Raw genomic sequence first — 16,113 nt, 5'->3', positions numbered from 1 at the left:
GAAATATAATGAAACCTACATGTTCTGCCTGAAAGTTATTTTTCTTCATGATAGTTGCAGATGATTGGCTGATGGGAGGATTATGTCGTACAATGTAGACTTGACATTGAAACCCACGGTGGGTGTGGTACTGGGCATGTCAATCATAACTAACCAAATTCCTATTGATTACTGCCTTTGGGTCAGATTCTATCCAGTTCAATCACAGAGGTAAACAGTCAATTTGGCCAATGAAATTAACCTCTGTAAAACTACTACTAAAGTGAATGGCCTACATGGTGGTGTTCAGGTGTCACGTATTATAACGTGTACTAAATCAAGGCCTTCGGTGAACTTCAACTGTAGTCATGGCGACCAAATCCTCAGCTGCCACCCCCCTCCCATCATGTCCACAAAGAAGTCAGGTAATCAAGGGATTTATAATTAAACATCAGGTGTGGTTAATCAAAATGGGATGAGGTCAGCTGGCTACATCGACGTCTAAAATAAACCACTACTGCTGTCTACAGTTGGTCGATAAGGGAAATAAACATTCCTCTTCCTGCTTGGGAAATGAAATGATGCCACCAACTTCGACACCCAAATGCATCATTTCAAACCCAGCAGATTTCTTCCCCGGTTTGTATCCAGTTAACATCTTGATCGCGCTCACCCTGGGTATCTGTCTCGACTTGATCTTTTTATGGTGAAATCTGCAGCCGCTACTGTAGCGCAAGTAACACACCCAGAGCACCAGCAAGTTTAGATAGAAGGCAAGCGTTTAAACAGGATGTCGTCGGGAAATGCAGGCGAGAGGTGAGAAAGGACGGGGGCCCAGAGCAGCGGGTGTGAAATACTGGCGTTTATTTGTTGGCACATTATATTACAATCTTCTCAAAACCGGTTTATTCCATGATTCCCAATGAAACCACTCCAGTGACAGATAATCAGAAAGACCAGTAAAAGGGCATCGCTACGCAGGCCACCAGTTGGGATTATAAACTGTGCTCAGGGCAGACGATCGTCTCTATGTGCCCAATGGCTCAGAGTATGACTCCGCTTTAGCGGGGAAGGCAGGTGGATCCTCCTGGGGCCACCAAGCTGACATTCAGCGGCGTGTATGTTGCCATAACTGGCTTTGTGTAAAAAAAAATATATATTTATAATTAAAAAAAAAAAATCAGAACTCGTTGGCAATAAGAAGAAAAAAAAAACACACTTAGTATTGGTCTTCCAAGAAAAACATTTGGCTCTCAATGAGATGCGAGAGGTGCTAATTTTTTTTTTTTCTTTACATTCAAGATCTTAACATTAGTTGAGGTGACAACACAAAATTAATTGCAGATTTACACTCTACGGCAAAGCCCCCCAAATCTGTTCCTGGAGAGCTGGAATCCAATGCAAGTTTGCAGAATTCCCTGTGCAAAACACACCTACTAAACCTGGTAATTAGCCGACTAAGATGTGTTTGTGCAGGGAATACCCGCAAACTGTCTTGGATTCTGGCCCCCCAGGACCGAAGTTCGGGACCCCTGCCGTGCAGCCATCAGATAGATTACAAACTAAGCAGTTTCCCCTGCTCTGACTTGCATGCATGTAAAGTGCTAGAAAATTATCATTAAAAAAAAAAAAACTACTGTCAGCAATTTTATATAAGCCCTTGCACACCATTCCAAAAATCAAAGAAAATATTGTCTGGATTGCGCGTGCATTCAGAACAGAAAAAATAAACATTCATGTGTATGATTTGACAAGATTCTGGCAACATGCAGAACATTCAGCACACAAAGCTGCATGAACAGGTGGATATTTTAGTAAAACACAAACATTGTCACACCCCCTCCCACTTTTTTTTTTTTTTTTTTAATACCTACAGGAATTCAACTTGGTGTGGTTTCAGGATCGACAACATGGACAGGAGAGGTTACAGGACCACTGTAGTCAGAAACTGCATACCTATTTTTCACAGGTTGTGGGTGTTAGAGTCCAAACCACTTTTACTTTACGCTTCTACATGCACACACACCCAGTGACATCAGTGACAAGTCAGATAACTCTGGACTGCAGCATTTTTAGCCCTAGGTGAAGGTAGGGAACGAAAAACCAAAAAAAAAAAACAACAAGATTACTATAGGAATCTCCAAAAGGGGGAAAGAGGACCCCTCCCACCCCCACCCCCCCAAAGGAAAGAAAATGAAAATCCACTGAAATTTGGCATAATAGTGACTCACCTACTGGCACCATAAAAACGCAATTCGGGTATGAAGAACAAGGCCAAAGTCGCGGGGGCTCCCCTTCCGGCTGAGGGGTGAGAGTCAGCAACACCCCCCCCCTGCCTGCAAATCGCCTGGGACAGCAACACACCGACGTGTGGCAGACACACCGACGAAGCGTTCTCCTCTTCAGGCAAGGCATGGACCAAACTCAGGACACCACTGCCGGGACAGAGAGCTTTCTAGAAACGCTACAAGCATTTCCAGCTTCACAATCCCTCGCGGCTTTTTTGCTTTTCCCCTTGACCGTTTTATGGAGATCTATCCCGACAACTTCAAAATATGTCACCCCACCCCCAACAAAAAAAAAAGCACAAATCAACTCCGGTCAGCAGGAGTACTGGGAGTCCCCTTTTTCTATGCTGCTTCGAATCCCGCGCTTTGCAAGTCACTGTTCTTCCACGTCAGTCACCTTTGCCTTTTTATCCAATTATACCATCCTGCCATAACTCCCACCAGCAGAGATTCAATCACTACATCCATGCAGCCATAGAGCCTATAGTTTTAACATAACAGGTAGCAAAGATTGACCGCGGAATGGGCCACCTTTGACTTATTCTATCTGTTGTAGTTTTGAGAATTTTAGTTAAATACTGGTAAGTAAACTGTCAGCGAACACTGAGCCAAAGCTGTAGAGGACTCGGTGTTATACTGTACTCTGGGCGGTTTCTAGGTTTAGGCAAGGCATTTGCGTATCCCGACCACAACCTTGGCATCGTTGGGCAGGTGAGAATGTCTACCCCTCTGCCAATGGCGGATAGGGAGTGGAGGCGGCAGTGGCGAGCCTTGAAACCCGAGGAAGCCTGTTCTGCGGCAGTGTGACCAGACATGGGGGGGGGGAGATTCAGCAGTAGGTCACCTGAAAGAGCAACAGGGATTCCACTGAACTGGAAGACAGGTGGAAAGTGAGGGCCTCATTTACGGAAGGGTTTTGTTGGGGCAGGTGTCAGGTTGTGGTCCTGTAAGAAATCTCACAGAAGTCCCTATAAATCGCTCAGCCTCACACCGGGCCGCTTCCCAGACTTTCGGCAGGAGGCGTCAATCACACGTGGCATGGTGTCGGATCCCGGCACCATGCGTGGGCTCACCATTAAGCTGTGCAGAATGTCCAAAAGGACTTTGGAGGGTCGGACTCCATTTTCACAGTATTCAGCATATAGCCAACTGTTGGGCGCATCCATTGAGAAAGCAAAAAAACTGCCGGATGCTTATGAATAGAAAAAAAAAAACTACATTAATATGTTAAAAATACTCTTACTCGTACAAGACTTAAGTCCTACAAGTCTCATTAGAAATTTTTAATTCAATGTCAAGCAGATTCAGAATGTGTAGAATTAATATTCATGAAAAGCTCAAGGAAACAAAAAATCCTAATTCAAAAGTGCTTTTCAAAATATACCGCAGTCTTCAAAAATAAGAAATAGCCAGTCCAGTGTTTACTCGCAGGTAGGCAAACGGTATGGATACAGTGTAAACATCTTTTGTTCATGAATTTTAACGGCCGTCTGGCTGATGGGGAACTTCACAGTCCACGTTTATAGTCCAGGAACCGGTGACGGTCAAATTCCCCCCGCTCCCTGGGGACCCCCACCTTCCCCAAATGTGTTTGACTCCTGGGGCCAGATGAAGACCTTCTGGTGACAGAGCCCATCCCCACAGTGACTGCTCACTGCAACAGGAAGAATTAAACGTGCCGGACAAACTAACTATATCCTTTCAGGACAGGTACCAATGGCAGCGTTTCTGAAGGCGAGCGAACCTCCTATAAGCTCTTCAGGCTCCATTCCAACAAAACTGCCAGAAGTCCAAAGCCCATCTGGGAATCGATCCCAGTTTCCTGGTCTCCAATCTAGTTGGTTACAGCCAATTAACCCTTTGACCATTTCGCTGTCTCTCTTTATCGTACGCTGGGATTCCCGTGCCTGGTCTGGTCGGGTCGAGATTCGTCACTGACATTCGGGTCATTTCAGAACTGAGGGCATTAACTGACAAACGTGTTGTGTCCTGATTCCAGTTAGAAAAGTAGAGTTGGCTTCCCGTTTTTTTTTTTAACTAAACATTTTACAAAGAACTCGACCCATCAACAGCTACCCCACCCCACCCTGTACAATTCACCCCTCCCCTCATCCCCAACCAACAATGACGATATCCCACAATGCACAGCAAGCCAGACTCACACAGACCTGTCTGTTGAGACAGGAGGGTGGTATTTCCAATATGGAAGGGGAGGGGCGTATGCATACAGACTCACACACACACACACACACACACACACACACACACACACACACACACACACACACACACACACACACAAAGGAGGAACAGAAACAAAGAGGACATTAAAAGACCATTGGAGGCCTTTAAGAATTAGCACAAAGTACATCCTTTACATCACAACGGTAAAAAGTAGTTCTTGCATTCCATAAATTTCATATAACTGGGGGATGGAAGGAGGGGGGGGGGGTCATGCAAACCACTGATAAAAAGTAGGGAGCAGGGAAGAAGAGGAAGAAGAAAAAAACTACTTTACAAAGTGTAAGATGTTCACCCCAACCGAGTCAGGTTTTCATGCCACAGTCTGGCACAAAAAAAGGGCGAGACAGACGGCGGGAGGGAGAGGCTGGGGGGGGGCGGGCAGTGGGGTGGGGTGGGGGTGGCAGGAGGAGGGGGGCGAGCAGACGCGGCTGTGTCCCAGGCTCCGGGGCGTGGGTGCCGCCCCTGTGTAGTTATCTGATGCCTGAGACGGAGCTCTGGCTGAGGCTGTAGGTGGCCGGCAGCTCCCCGGATATCGTGGCCAGCATGGGGGTCCCATTGCTGGTCAGGCAGCCTTGCCGCAGTGCCTCGAAGTAGGACGCCTGCACGGGCTTGTGGCAGCGCAGCACCTCGCGTGCCTCCTCTGTCTTAAACCACTCCCTCTTCCTCCCTGTGAAGAAGCGATGGTGTGCCAGAGAGGCAGATTAGAGGCATAAGAGCAGGGAGGGGCAGTGCGGGTCGGTTCACTGGAGATACTGCAAGCGGTAGTGAGGAACAAAATTACACTTCAAGAACCACTTGATGTATTTTCTGACCACATTGAATGGCACTCTTGGCTTGTTTTGAAGATATTTGTGCCCATTTCCGAATCAGACGGCACCATGTAGTGGCCTCAGAAAATTCAGCAAATGGTTCATGAAACATCATTTTGTTCATCACTAGTAAGTGGCATATCATACAACTGGATAATGTGATAAGCTTAGGAAAACACAGCATTTCAGATCAAGGAAAGTAGAGCAGGTTCTTTTGTAGTCACAACAAAGTTGTACAGTGACAAAGTTGAATGTACTCGAAACTCAAACTAATTTCCTCAGCTGAATGTGATATCTATCATGGATCCCTGGCATTTCAGGCATCGATTATACTGAATTAGCTGATCAAAAAGACTTTGTATCCTCTGTCGGTCAAAGCATTACGTGGGGAAGGACGTACCAATGTTGACCGAGTCCTCCCAGTCCTCCAGGACCTCTGTGACGATAAGAACGTAGACATACGTCCTGTGCTTCCTGTCTTGGTTCTGAAGCAAATCAAACGTAAGAGGGGTTAGGGAGTATTCCTGAGGGCAGTGTGAGGGAACATTGTAGCAAAAAAAATCATACATTAAAAGACACACTACAAGGGTGTTGGACGGCAGCCAACAGATAATCGAAAAGCAGAATCAGTGTTCATGACTCCACAGAAAACCTCACCTCAAATATTCCTACGAGCCGCCCCAACGTCCCCTTGACACCAGCCTGTCAAAGAAAGCATAGTAAGGATTAGCAGCACACACTGCCGGCGTGAGTTCGCCCGGCTGCCAGCTTGTCTTCCCCACTCTTAGAAGCTCAACTCGGTTGCCTTTGCCAACACCCCCCCCCAGTATGACATGGTCTGGCCACACAGTCCTATCCCCCCCCATAGGGCCTATACCTGCCAGTGGGTGCTGCCTGCAGAAAAGACTTATTTTGGGCACCACAGATGTTAATAACAACACAGGTCAATCTTTACAGAGGACTCCTACATCTTCCTCTCACCCCCAGTATCTATGGGGAAAAGGGAAAATGTCATAGTATGATCTGGTTGGAGCTAGTACAGGTATCATCAAGTGCTAGAATCTGCCAAGCATGATGGGATTTCTGGTCCTGTTCCATGGACCCGTGAGGTTTTCTAGAGCAGTATTTCCCAATCCACTCCTTAGGGACCCACACACAGTGTGGACTCTCTGCCAGGGAGCAAAAACGTGGACCGACTGTTAAGAAGGACCAGATTGGGAAACACCATTCTAGAGCAGGGGTGAGGAATCTTATCCAGAAAGGGCCGGTGTGTTTGCGGGTTTTCACTGCAACTCCCTCATTAGATTACTAATTTGAGGACTGACTTACTGAAGAGTCCTCACACCTGGGTGTGAACAGCTGACCTAAAGGTTACCCCAGAAAACCTGCACACACACTGGCCCTTTGCGGGTAAGATTGTCCATGCTGAAGTCACCTTTTGGACTAAAATGCACAGCAGAATCATCCATCCATGCTGTTTTTTCCTCAGAGACTCTGAATTCCACCCCAGGATGCACAGGATGCGGGGGTAGGGGGACGCCCTACCTAACCCAGATGTTATCATGGATGAGCGATGTGAATGTACACTGGGTCCCATATCACCAAGATCGCCAATAATAGGTTGAAACCTGAAATTAATACACTGAGCAAGAAATTCTATAAGAAATCTCACAGAAGTCTCAGTTGATAGAATAATGCAGATAAGGGGATTGTCTACATACACACGCATACACTGCGGATAGGTAACACCATGGACATACTATTTAAAAAAATTAAGACATTTTAAAAGCTCTACAATTACAAAGAGCAGTAACAAAGGGGAGCCACATGAGGCTGAATGCCAACGTCACACACAATCAGCACTTTGTGAGAGTTTTCCAAACAGCATCAAAGCCAATAAGCTTCCCAGGAGGCTGAATAGCTGGTGGCTGAACTGCAGGTGCAACAGTCACAAAAACTGGAAAACAAAAAATTGCATCAGCCAAACATGGGCAAATGTGCACTGGCAAAGAGGAACACTGGCCACAAGCTAGACACTTAACCGCTAAACACCATAAAAGGGCAGCACTGAAAATGGCCATATGGCTGAATACGTATATGACCCAGTCGCTTTTAAAGCGATAAACTGAGAGCTTCATAAAGCCAGGATTTGTGAGCAGGCCATCATGCCAAAAGCACTGGAATACAAAGTGAAGTAAAATAAGACCTGGAACTTAAACCAGTGTTGTTACAGATTTGATTTTTTAAATTTAGCTTTTACATTATTTTCAGTTTCAGTTGTCAGTCGCCAGACAGTCCACATCTTTGCTCCCTCCTCAAATATGGACTGTCCAACACCTAGGGGACCCCCCATAGACCAGGTTGAAAGAGAAAGCCCCAAAATAAAGCCCTGGTCCGACCCAGAACTCCATGCATCACGCGGTTCTGGCCAGAGGTACCCGAGCTCTCTGCAGACAACTTCCATGATTGATGGCGGTATCTCGCATCTGCAGGACAGAAGCCAAAATGTTCTTAAAGGCGTAAAGCCAGTAGTGCCTGAAAAACTGTTCTTAGTGGATACAAGCAGGTTTCCCTTTGATCCAACAGGCTACGCCTGTAAAGCAAGAGGTGCTATAATGTAATAAATATCTCCCTCCATCTGATTTCACACATTCTTGCTATCCTCCCCGCAAAAGATTGAGAATATGAGATTAAAATGATAAAAACTGCTGCAAAGTCTATAAATCTGACTAAGTCCATCCTTGGGAATAAGCATGCAGGATCAGGGCTGGGGGCTCAGGGTGGACAATTCACAGAAATTCAGTCAGTAGCGTGTTTAGGGTATCAGAGCACATCTCCAGCATGGTGCCTGGCTGCGATTGCACCAACATGCACAAGCATAAATGGCCCCGCACGTTTATGCAAACGACCGTGCTCCACACAAAGCGGAATAGTACAAAGAAAATAAAATGCCCAACCCAGCAACAAGTGAAAAGACAAGCACAGTACCAACATTTGATGATGTCACTATTAGAAAATGGCACTCGAAAACTTTTTATCCCCCCCGCAGCGTTTCCAAAGTGACACGGACCAGGTGAACTGCAGCTAACCGCTGACTGACCTAGGACTCAGATCTACTTATGTGTTGGAATGGGTTAGAAGAATTTGGTCCTGAAATTCTGGCGTAAAAACCAGTACCGGCATTGAATGACATCACGTCACAACAAAGAGGCGGGGCATTTTGTACTGAATTTGAAAAATGCCTGTTATACGGCTTGGCGATGTGTAATAACATCGCATGTTATGTGCATACAATTCTTACATTGCTAGCTAGCTATATTAATATTTCAATTCTGTACAGATATTATAGCGCGGGGCGGTTAAAGTTTCGCAAAAATATTTTCACTTTGTTACTCTCAAAGAAAAAAAAAAAAAACTATAATAAATAGCAAGCTTTGCTATTTAATTGTCCTTTTTAAAAATCAGTTCAAAAGTTTTACCTCCACTGCCTTTGCACTTTCCTTCTTACAAACCTGAGACAGGTTTGTAAGAAATGTATGAACTCATTTTTTGTTTTATAAATGCCCCAATACTTATTATTTATAACAAAAAAATCACATTGCTAGGACAGCATGCTATATGCGTGCTGTATTAGTATATTCAACAAAACACTTTTTAATTTGTCATGCCATCGAATATTCGTTGTTATACATGTTCTTACGACCAAATGGCATTTGTTTTTACTTCGTTTATCATTATTTTCTGAGTTCGCAACTGTTTTCAAGGCAGCATTTGTATTGTGTTTTAGCTGCATGCTATTTGCATAACCAATTGACAAAAAAAAAAAAAAAGTTTCACTCGACTAGAAGTCAATGGAAAAGCAAGAGTACCGAAAGTACTGTACTTGGTGCAGTGGAAGAGCTTGTATCGTGTTAGTTACCGACTGAGGCCCACGACAGGCCATTCAACACTCCAGTGGCAATGGTGATTGGGGGGGGGGGGGGGGGGGGGGGGATTCTGGGAAGGGTGTGAGTGAAGCAGGTCTGGCAGAAAGCAGCACATGGGGTTTTAGTGCCGGAGGTGGAATCAGGATACTGTGCTTCTCGCTGGACTCTACACTGCACTGGGACGTGAGCTTCTGCACGCGCGTGTCAATAACACTATCATTACTCAACGTTAGCTAAAAAAAAGTGGTTAATACATGCCCCAGTCACAAATATGGCAAAAACAAATTCCCCAAAAAGTTCATCACAGACCCTGAAGAAATATTAAAAGAAGAAGGAGAGAAGAGAAATGCAGCGAGATGGGAACAAGGACCAGGGCCAGTGAGGGTCACATGGATGGAGAGGACAGCAGAACGTTCGGGGAAAAATTCTGTAGGCAGCAGATATCATGGGGGACACAGAGCTGAGGAGCGGAGACACTTGCGTGGTCGTGCCCAGAGACAGTCGGGGTTCTGCCGGGGGGGCGAGAGGGGAGGGCATGACAGTTGGGGAGGGGTCAGGATTAGCCCCCGCTGGTGTCACAGCTGCTCCATCTTCCTCAGCTTCCAGTTCTGTGCTATTAATAGGCGGTGAGTCCGCGGGTACACGCGATGCCGGCGGATCCGGCCTTCTGGGCCCTAAGCCGCCTCGGACAGTGCATCCGGGGGGGGGAGGGGCGGACGCTGGGGGTCCAACAGCCCTTGAATACATTCAATTATATGATTCTGGAGGCCCAGAATCAAAAAAAGCAACTTGCATAAATCAGTGGAAAATGGTATTAATATAGTATTCATGATATGGTCCAGACCTGGGGTACAAGGACAATGACGGTGAGCCAATCTGATCAATGCCACTTTGGAATGGGGGGGAGGGGGACAAGAGAAACCCAAGTCACTGCAAGACAGAGGCGTCTGGTGGCTGGGGGGCATGTGGATGGAGATCACTTCTTCCCCCGCACCCATTCCAACACTTCAGCTCTAGCCAGAAGCCCAGCTGGTGTGGACGCCCATCTCAGCCACAGGCCAGACATTTCTATCATATAAACCATTTCTGACAGAGTGCAGGCCAGGCTGAGCTCCAGGCTCCACGGGACGCGAGTCCAGCATGGAAGAAATAAGGCTTGGACAGCAGCAGCGTGAGGGATTATCACGCCACCCACGTTCCACTGGACACTTTGTCTGCCGCTATTGGATTACACGGGGTACGGATCGTCCATTCACAGTACAGGCCGCCCTAGACCCGCCCCCGCCTGCCAGGGCAATGCACCACTTGGCCGTGACCCCTTGCTGAGGAGCCCCTGTGACAGGGCTGTGATGACTCTTTCAGCCAGGAAGGGGAGACCGCAAATCCCCGAAACGGCTGCCAGGCTATCCGAGAGCTCATGGCTGCCCGCAGTAGCTGATTATCCCGCATATTTGAAAGCGATGACCCAGGGAGCCCTGGGAGGTGACAAGCTCTCAGAACCGCTGGGGAAAACAGAGGGAGCTGCTCACAGAGCAGGTGACCGATCGCAATAACGCGGAACGTTAGGGTTTGCAAAAGTTCCGTATATAACTGAGAAGCTCACAGCTGAAGCAGGCAGCAGATACATTTCATGCAGCGCCAACGGCTTCAGACTCTCATAAGCTAGCGGGGGGGCGGGGGAGACACCGTAACTGAGGCATGTCCCGTTACTGCAGTCCAAACATCAGCGGGTCCCAAGAAACCAGAGAATGCTGAGTCATAAGGATTTAAATAACCAGAGATAAATTACACACACGCAGGAAAGAAAAAAAAAAAACTCATAGCATATAAAATTAAAATTTGTAACAATAGTGCAACAAAAACAAACAAAAGGCGCCAGAGTGACAGTTCAGAAATGCAGCGTTTTGCGGCCCAGCTGATTCCAGCCGGGTGGGGCAGCAGGGCAGACCCAGAAGAGCACCCCCCCCTTACGCAGGCCACCGCCCCCAACAGGCTTATCTTTGGCTCTTGTCTGAGGACTTAAATGTGGGTAGCAGGAACAGCCAAGCCTGACTTTACTCCCCAGTCAAGGCTTTAGTGTGGTTAAAGGGGTGGGGGGAGGCCATCTTAAAACAGCAATACTCCGATCCCTTCGTTTTACATGTGGAGAAGATTGCCGCAGAGCCCGTGAAGGAGGACAACTTAAAGCGGACCCTTGGCGTTCAAGGCCATGGGCAAAGCAGGGTGTTAAGGGCAACTATAAATTTTGGCTTAGCGCCTTGTAGCGGGTGGGAGGGCACCTGCAACCTGAAACGGAGTGGGGTACGAGTGCTAGCTGCTTATGCCGCGCTGCCGGGAGAGGGGGTGGGATCAACACACAGCTCAACTGGATGACCTGGGAGCCGAACAGATGGTCTGAAATTGGCTAATGTTACATGCCCCCCCCCACCCCCCAAAGAGGGCAAAAAACGCTCCAGCTGAGTTTCCACTGCTCTCAGGAAACCCAGTACCCAGGGTAGCTGTTAAATAACTAATCACATGACTGAAACATTTCATCATACTGCTGTTCCCTTAAACAAGGTGCCAGTTCGGCCTGATAAACTACCACAATATGCATTACACTGCGTTTTATTTATTTATACATGCATGTATTCCAAGCGACTTAAACCGCGATTTAAAAAGAGATTTGAACCGGTGACCTCCCAATCGCAGGCACAACAGTCAAGCCCACAGAACCACATACTGTCTTTATTTTACTTTTAACCACAGTGGGATCATGCTCTCGAGAGGAATTTGCCAGGACGGTCTTCCAGCTTTGTGTCACTGGTAAAGAGATCACAAAGCCTTAGTGACAAGTAATAACTATTCAGAGATGAAAAGCAACTGGCTTTTGAACTTGACAGCTTCTACCCAGCTTTATGTTCAGAGACGCTGCGATAACGAACCCAGACAGAAACAGAGCATGTCTCAGTCTGAAATAACTGCCCGTGTTTCATGAGTGGGCGAAATTCTAATTACCAAATGTTAAAAGGTATCGTACTTATAGTAAATCCTGCAGGAGAGTGTACATTCACAAATTAATGTTACAATAAGACATAAAGCACACAGATTTATGAACAGAACCAAGCCAGGCAGAACCGAGGAAAAAAAAATACAGACTTTCTCCGCATATGAAAAGTCAGTTAGGATGTAAACAGATGTTCAGGCCACACCTAGGAGAAGCGAATGGTGAGAGATATAAAAATGGCTGACCTCTTCACAAACTTCTCGAACAGCAGCAACGCTGGGCTCTTCTTCGGGCTCCATTCCCCCACCAGGCACGATCCACTTCTCAGGATGCCTGCTGCTGCTCACCAGCAACACCTGGGATGGAAGGCAAAAATGAATGGGAGGGGACAGGCGGGTACCGGGGCAGGGCTGGGGGGGGGGGGCGGGCACACGGATGGCAGCAGCTACTGCCACACCCCACACACACAAGGTTCAGCTCAATGTGGCCGGATTCACAATCACTGCCACAGAAATTTTTACGCACATACAAATATATATATACACACACACACACACACACATACACACACACTCACTCACTCTCAACACATATACATATAATTTAAAAACATTAAATGAAACATGGTACACTGCTCCATAATAAAATTAATTTCAAAATAATTTACTCCACAGAACTGTAGTGAAATGATGGAATATATATTTTAAAAATACTAAACAAAAACCCTGACAAAGTTACAAATAAACACAAATACAACAATTAAATCCATGTACGCCCTACTCTGAAAGGCATATGTTACCTTTCCCATCCGTTACAAAGCGACATTATCCGCAATTTGAGACAGGACAATGATTATATTACAAAAGCGCGGTTCGTTTCATCCTCACATGTAAAGATATCAATCAGAATCAGAATCAGAATCGTGTTTATTGGCCAAGTATGTGCAAGCACACACAAGGAATTTGATTCCGGTAGATGTTGTCTCTCAAGTAGTGTAAAAAGAAAACAAGACATGAACTCATAAGATACAATTTAATGGGGTGGGGTGCTCTTGGTATATCGGAGACCCATTGAAAACGTGTTTCTTTATATCGATTTTTACAAACTAGTGAGCCATGGATTTCAAAATTATCACCAAAGAAATTAACGCCAGAATTAAAAACACAATAAAAACTCACACCTCCAAAAAGCTAAATGAACAAGGAGAAAAATACTGGCAAACGCTATACACGTTTTACATCTTACACCATGCTAGCGGAATCCACCTTTGCCACCATCCTCAATAGTCAATTGTACTATAATTATACAGTTATTAACTCTGGGGTGTAATTAACCATAATGTAGTGCGGCGTATTGTTTCCCGGTACAGTGATCAGGAATACCAGCCTGGCGAGAATAAATTGGGGAAATGACGGGATATTTATTGCTAATTACCGCACCTCCCGGGCCAGTGACAATGGCAGGCCTGTGACATCGGCGCAGAGAGCGCGATGGCGACGGGGCGACACCACCGGTCGGCTCCCTCTCCCCCACCGGCGGCCCCCGCAGCCGCGATCGGCCCCCGGTAACACCATATGACATATTCACGCTCGCCTGGCGTGGAATTGGATGGCGCTAGATGACAACCTGAGATTTTGATTCCCCCCCCCATCTCACCACCAACATCATCAGCATCATCATCATCATCATCATCTTTATAAAGTAACATCGTGATCACTTCATAGGACCCCCGCCCTCCCCCCCAACATCCCAGTCGCTCGTTTCCAGGTAAGGGGCTGCCGTTAATCCCATGCCACTGCCTTTATTCTCCGTGGCCCTGATCCGCCCCCCGACCCCGCGTCCTCGGCCTTTACCTCCTCCTCACTCTCGCTCCTGAAGCACAGACAGGCGGCCCGTTTCTTATAACCATCCCCATCGTAGGTCCGGGTTTGGTTCGACTTAAGCTTCATCATTTCGGGGGCCTCCGGGAGACGGCACGTCGAAGCCGGAACAGTCTTCGGAAACGCCGCTTCTCTCGACGAGGAAATCCCACTGAATGAAACCACGGCGTTTGCTTAGAAGGAATAACTTCTCCTCCGCTTCATTTTCCCCGAGCCAAGCGCATCTTCGACACAGACGCCATTACTAACAGTGCTACGCAATTGGCGTCACTTATCGTGCGGCCGATGGGCTACGCCAAATATATTGCGTATTGTGCGCAGGAGAATACGACGCTAAGCCGAGGAAAGAGCGCAGCAGCGATTACCCTACGCTTATGACGCCGCTGAAGTTACGCAGCAATATGACTAGATTGTGTCGAGATATACAACTATTTAGGAAAGGTTTAGCCTGAACAAGTCAAAACTCGCCCTTTGGACTGACCATAGTCTAAAGTTCTCTTCCCTTTATACAGAGCAGCACTACAGGATGCGAGTTAAAAGACAGGTTGGACAGCCTAAGCGAAGCCAACGAAGAAACTTGGCCTCATTTGTTACAGTTTTCAAACTTGCCATCGATACTGCTAAACGCTCGTTGAAACAAATTTGCTCTTTAGGTAGGAGGTAAATAATTGATAGCATATACAAAATAGGGGAGAAAGACATGGCACCATTAAACACCTTATAATAATTGATGACACTCCACCGTTACCCAGCGCAGAAAAGTGGATCAAGCGCGTCGAATACGTTTTCCATCACTCATAATTAAGGTCGCCTACATTACTACAGTACTAAACTGGACTTTTATAACAAAATATAATGCAGAAATCTCTGCCTTGGCGATCCCTATTTTACTTTACAATTTAGGAGCGCATCGAATTAATTTCCCTGAAAATCGGTATGTTTGGTTAATGCAAAAACAGCTTTAATGCACCACGTTAGGCTGGCTAAGTATTAAAAAAATCATTGGCACTCGAAAAATTCCTTCTCCCAAGTTTACTAACATGGTGAGGAACGATGCCTCGCCCCGGATTTGCAGCAGTGACTCGTGATTCACGATGGAAATTGTTAGAAAGCTATGCGATTGTTAAAACGTCTTAAAAGATTGCAACGTAACTAATGCAGCTTGTCTAAAGAACTACTGGTTACCAGGTGACATGTTTGAAATGGAGAACCGACAGACGTAATTTCTCTAATTGTATTGCTCATACTGAATTTATATATTGTTTGTTTGGACTGACGTTTCGTAACTGACGCATTTGTCTAATTAAAGAGGCCTATATGTTTGGCAATACCATGACTTAGCTAGGGTTGGGTAGGGTATTTCCTCAGATTTCCAGTGCAGGAAACCAGCACCTTGTTCGCGTGGCACTTTCATCTACAGTCCTTCCCACTATAATGGAAATACATGCTTTGCAAGTGAATGGGTCACTACAAATTGTTGAAACTATATACGTCCAGAGCATGGTATACAATTTTTATCCTTACGGGATGGGCACTGTTTTGCAGCAGCCATAGCTGCATAACTTAATGGAATTGTTTACTGTGAAAAAAAAATGAAATTGTTGCTCCTAATCTGCAATATTTTCAAATTTCCGCACGAGGTCGCTATCCCCCACACTTACATCAGTGTTTTATGTGCCTCGTGTCCGACGTTTTTTCCGGGTGATCCATTGTTAAAATGATATCCATATCCAGTATCCATATTTTGATTCAACGTAGGTGTTTTAATAGAGTAATGTTTTTGGTTTATAACTAAGTATGATTAAACTTGGATTGGCAGCTTGTATATTTTATAAACCACAAACTGAATGTAAAACCGTTATGTTTAAAGCAGATCTTTTCTGATGAGGAAGAAGAATGTTACTTTACTGACCCTTGTGGGGAAATTCTCGTTTCACCTATTCCATCCTGCACTCCAAGAGGCACACACAGACCAGCCCACACTTGGGGACCACTGTGAAG

General features: G+C 46.1%; 2 protein-coding genes across 2 annotated transcripts in view; one reads left to right on the top strand and one right to left on the bottom strand.

The window, feature by feature from the left end:
* LOC125747266 (metabotropic glutamate receptor 4-like) overlaps window positions 1-16,113 on the top strand; it is a 398,550-nt gene that overhangs the window by 44,468 nt on the left and 337,969 nt on the right. The window lies entirely within an intron of this gene.
* Window positions 4,890-14,467, bottom strand: LOC125747285 (diphosphoinositol polyphosphate phosphohydrolase 1). The gene is made up of 5 exons (XM_049022295.1): window positions 14,086-14,467; window positions 12,478-12,588; window positions 5,978-6,022; window positions 5,721-5,805; window positions 4,890-5,178 (listed from the first exon to the last, which is right to left on the bottom strand). The coding sequence occupies exons 1-5, from the start codon at window positions 14,182-14,184 to the stop codon at window positions 4,982-4,984; spliced, it is 537 nt and encodes a 178-aa protein (XP_048878252.1). The 5' UTR covers window positions 14,185-14,467; the 3' UTR covers window positions 4,890-4,981.

Source organism: Brienomyrus brachyistius, chromosome 8 (assembly GCF_023856365.1).
Source record: "Brienomyrus brachyistius isolate T26 chromosome 8, BBRACH_0.4, whole genome shotgun sequence".
Taxonomy (NCBI): domain Eukaryota; kingdom Metazoa; phylum Chordata; class Actinopteri; order Osteoglossiformes; family Mormyridae; genus Brienomyrus; species Brienomyrus brachyistius.
Note: the sequence above shows the minus strand (reverse complement) of the source record. Positions and strands in the feature narration are given on the sequence as shown.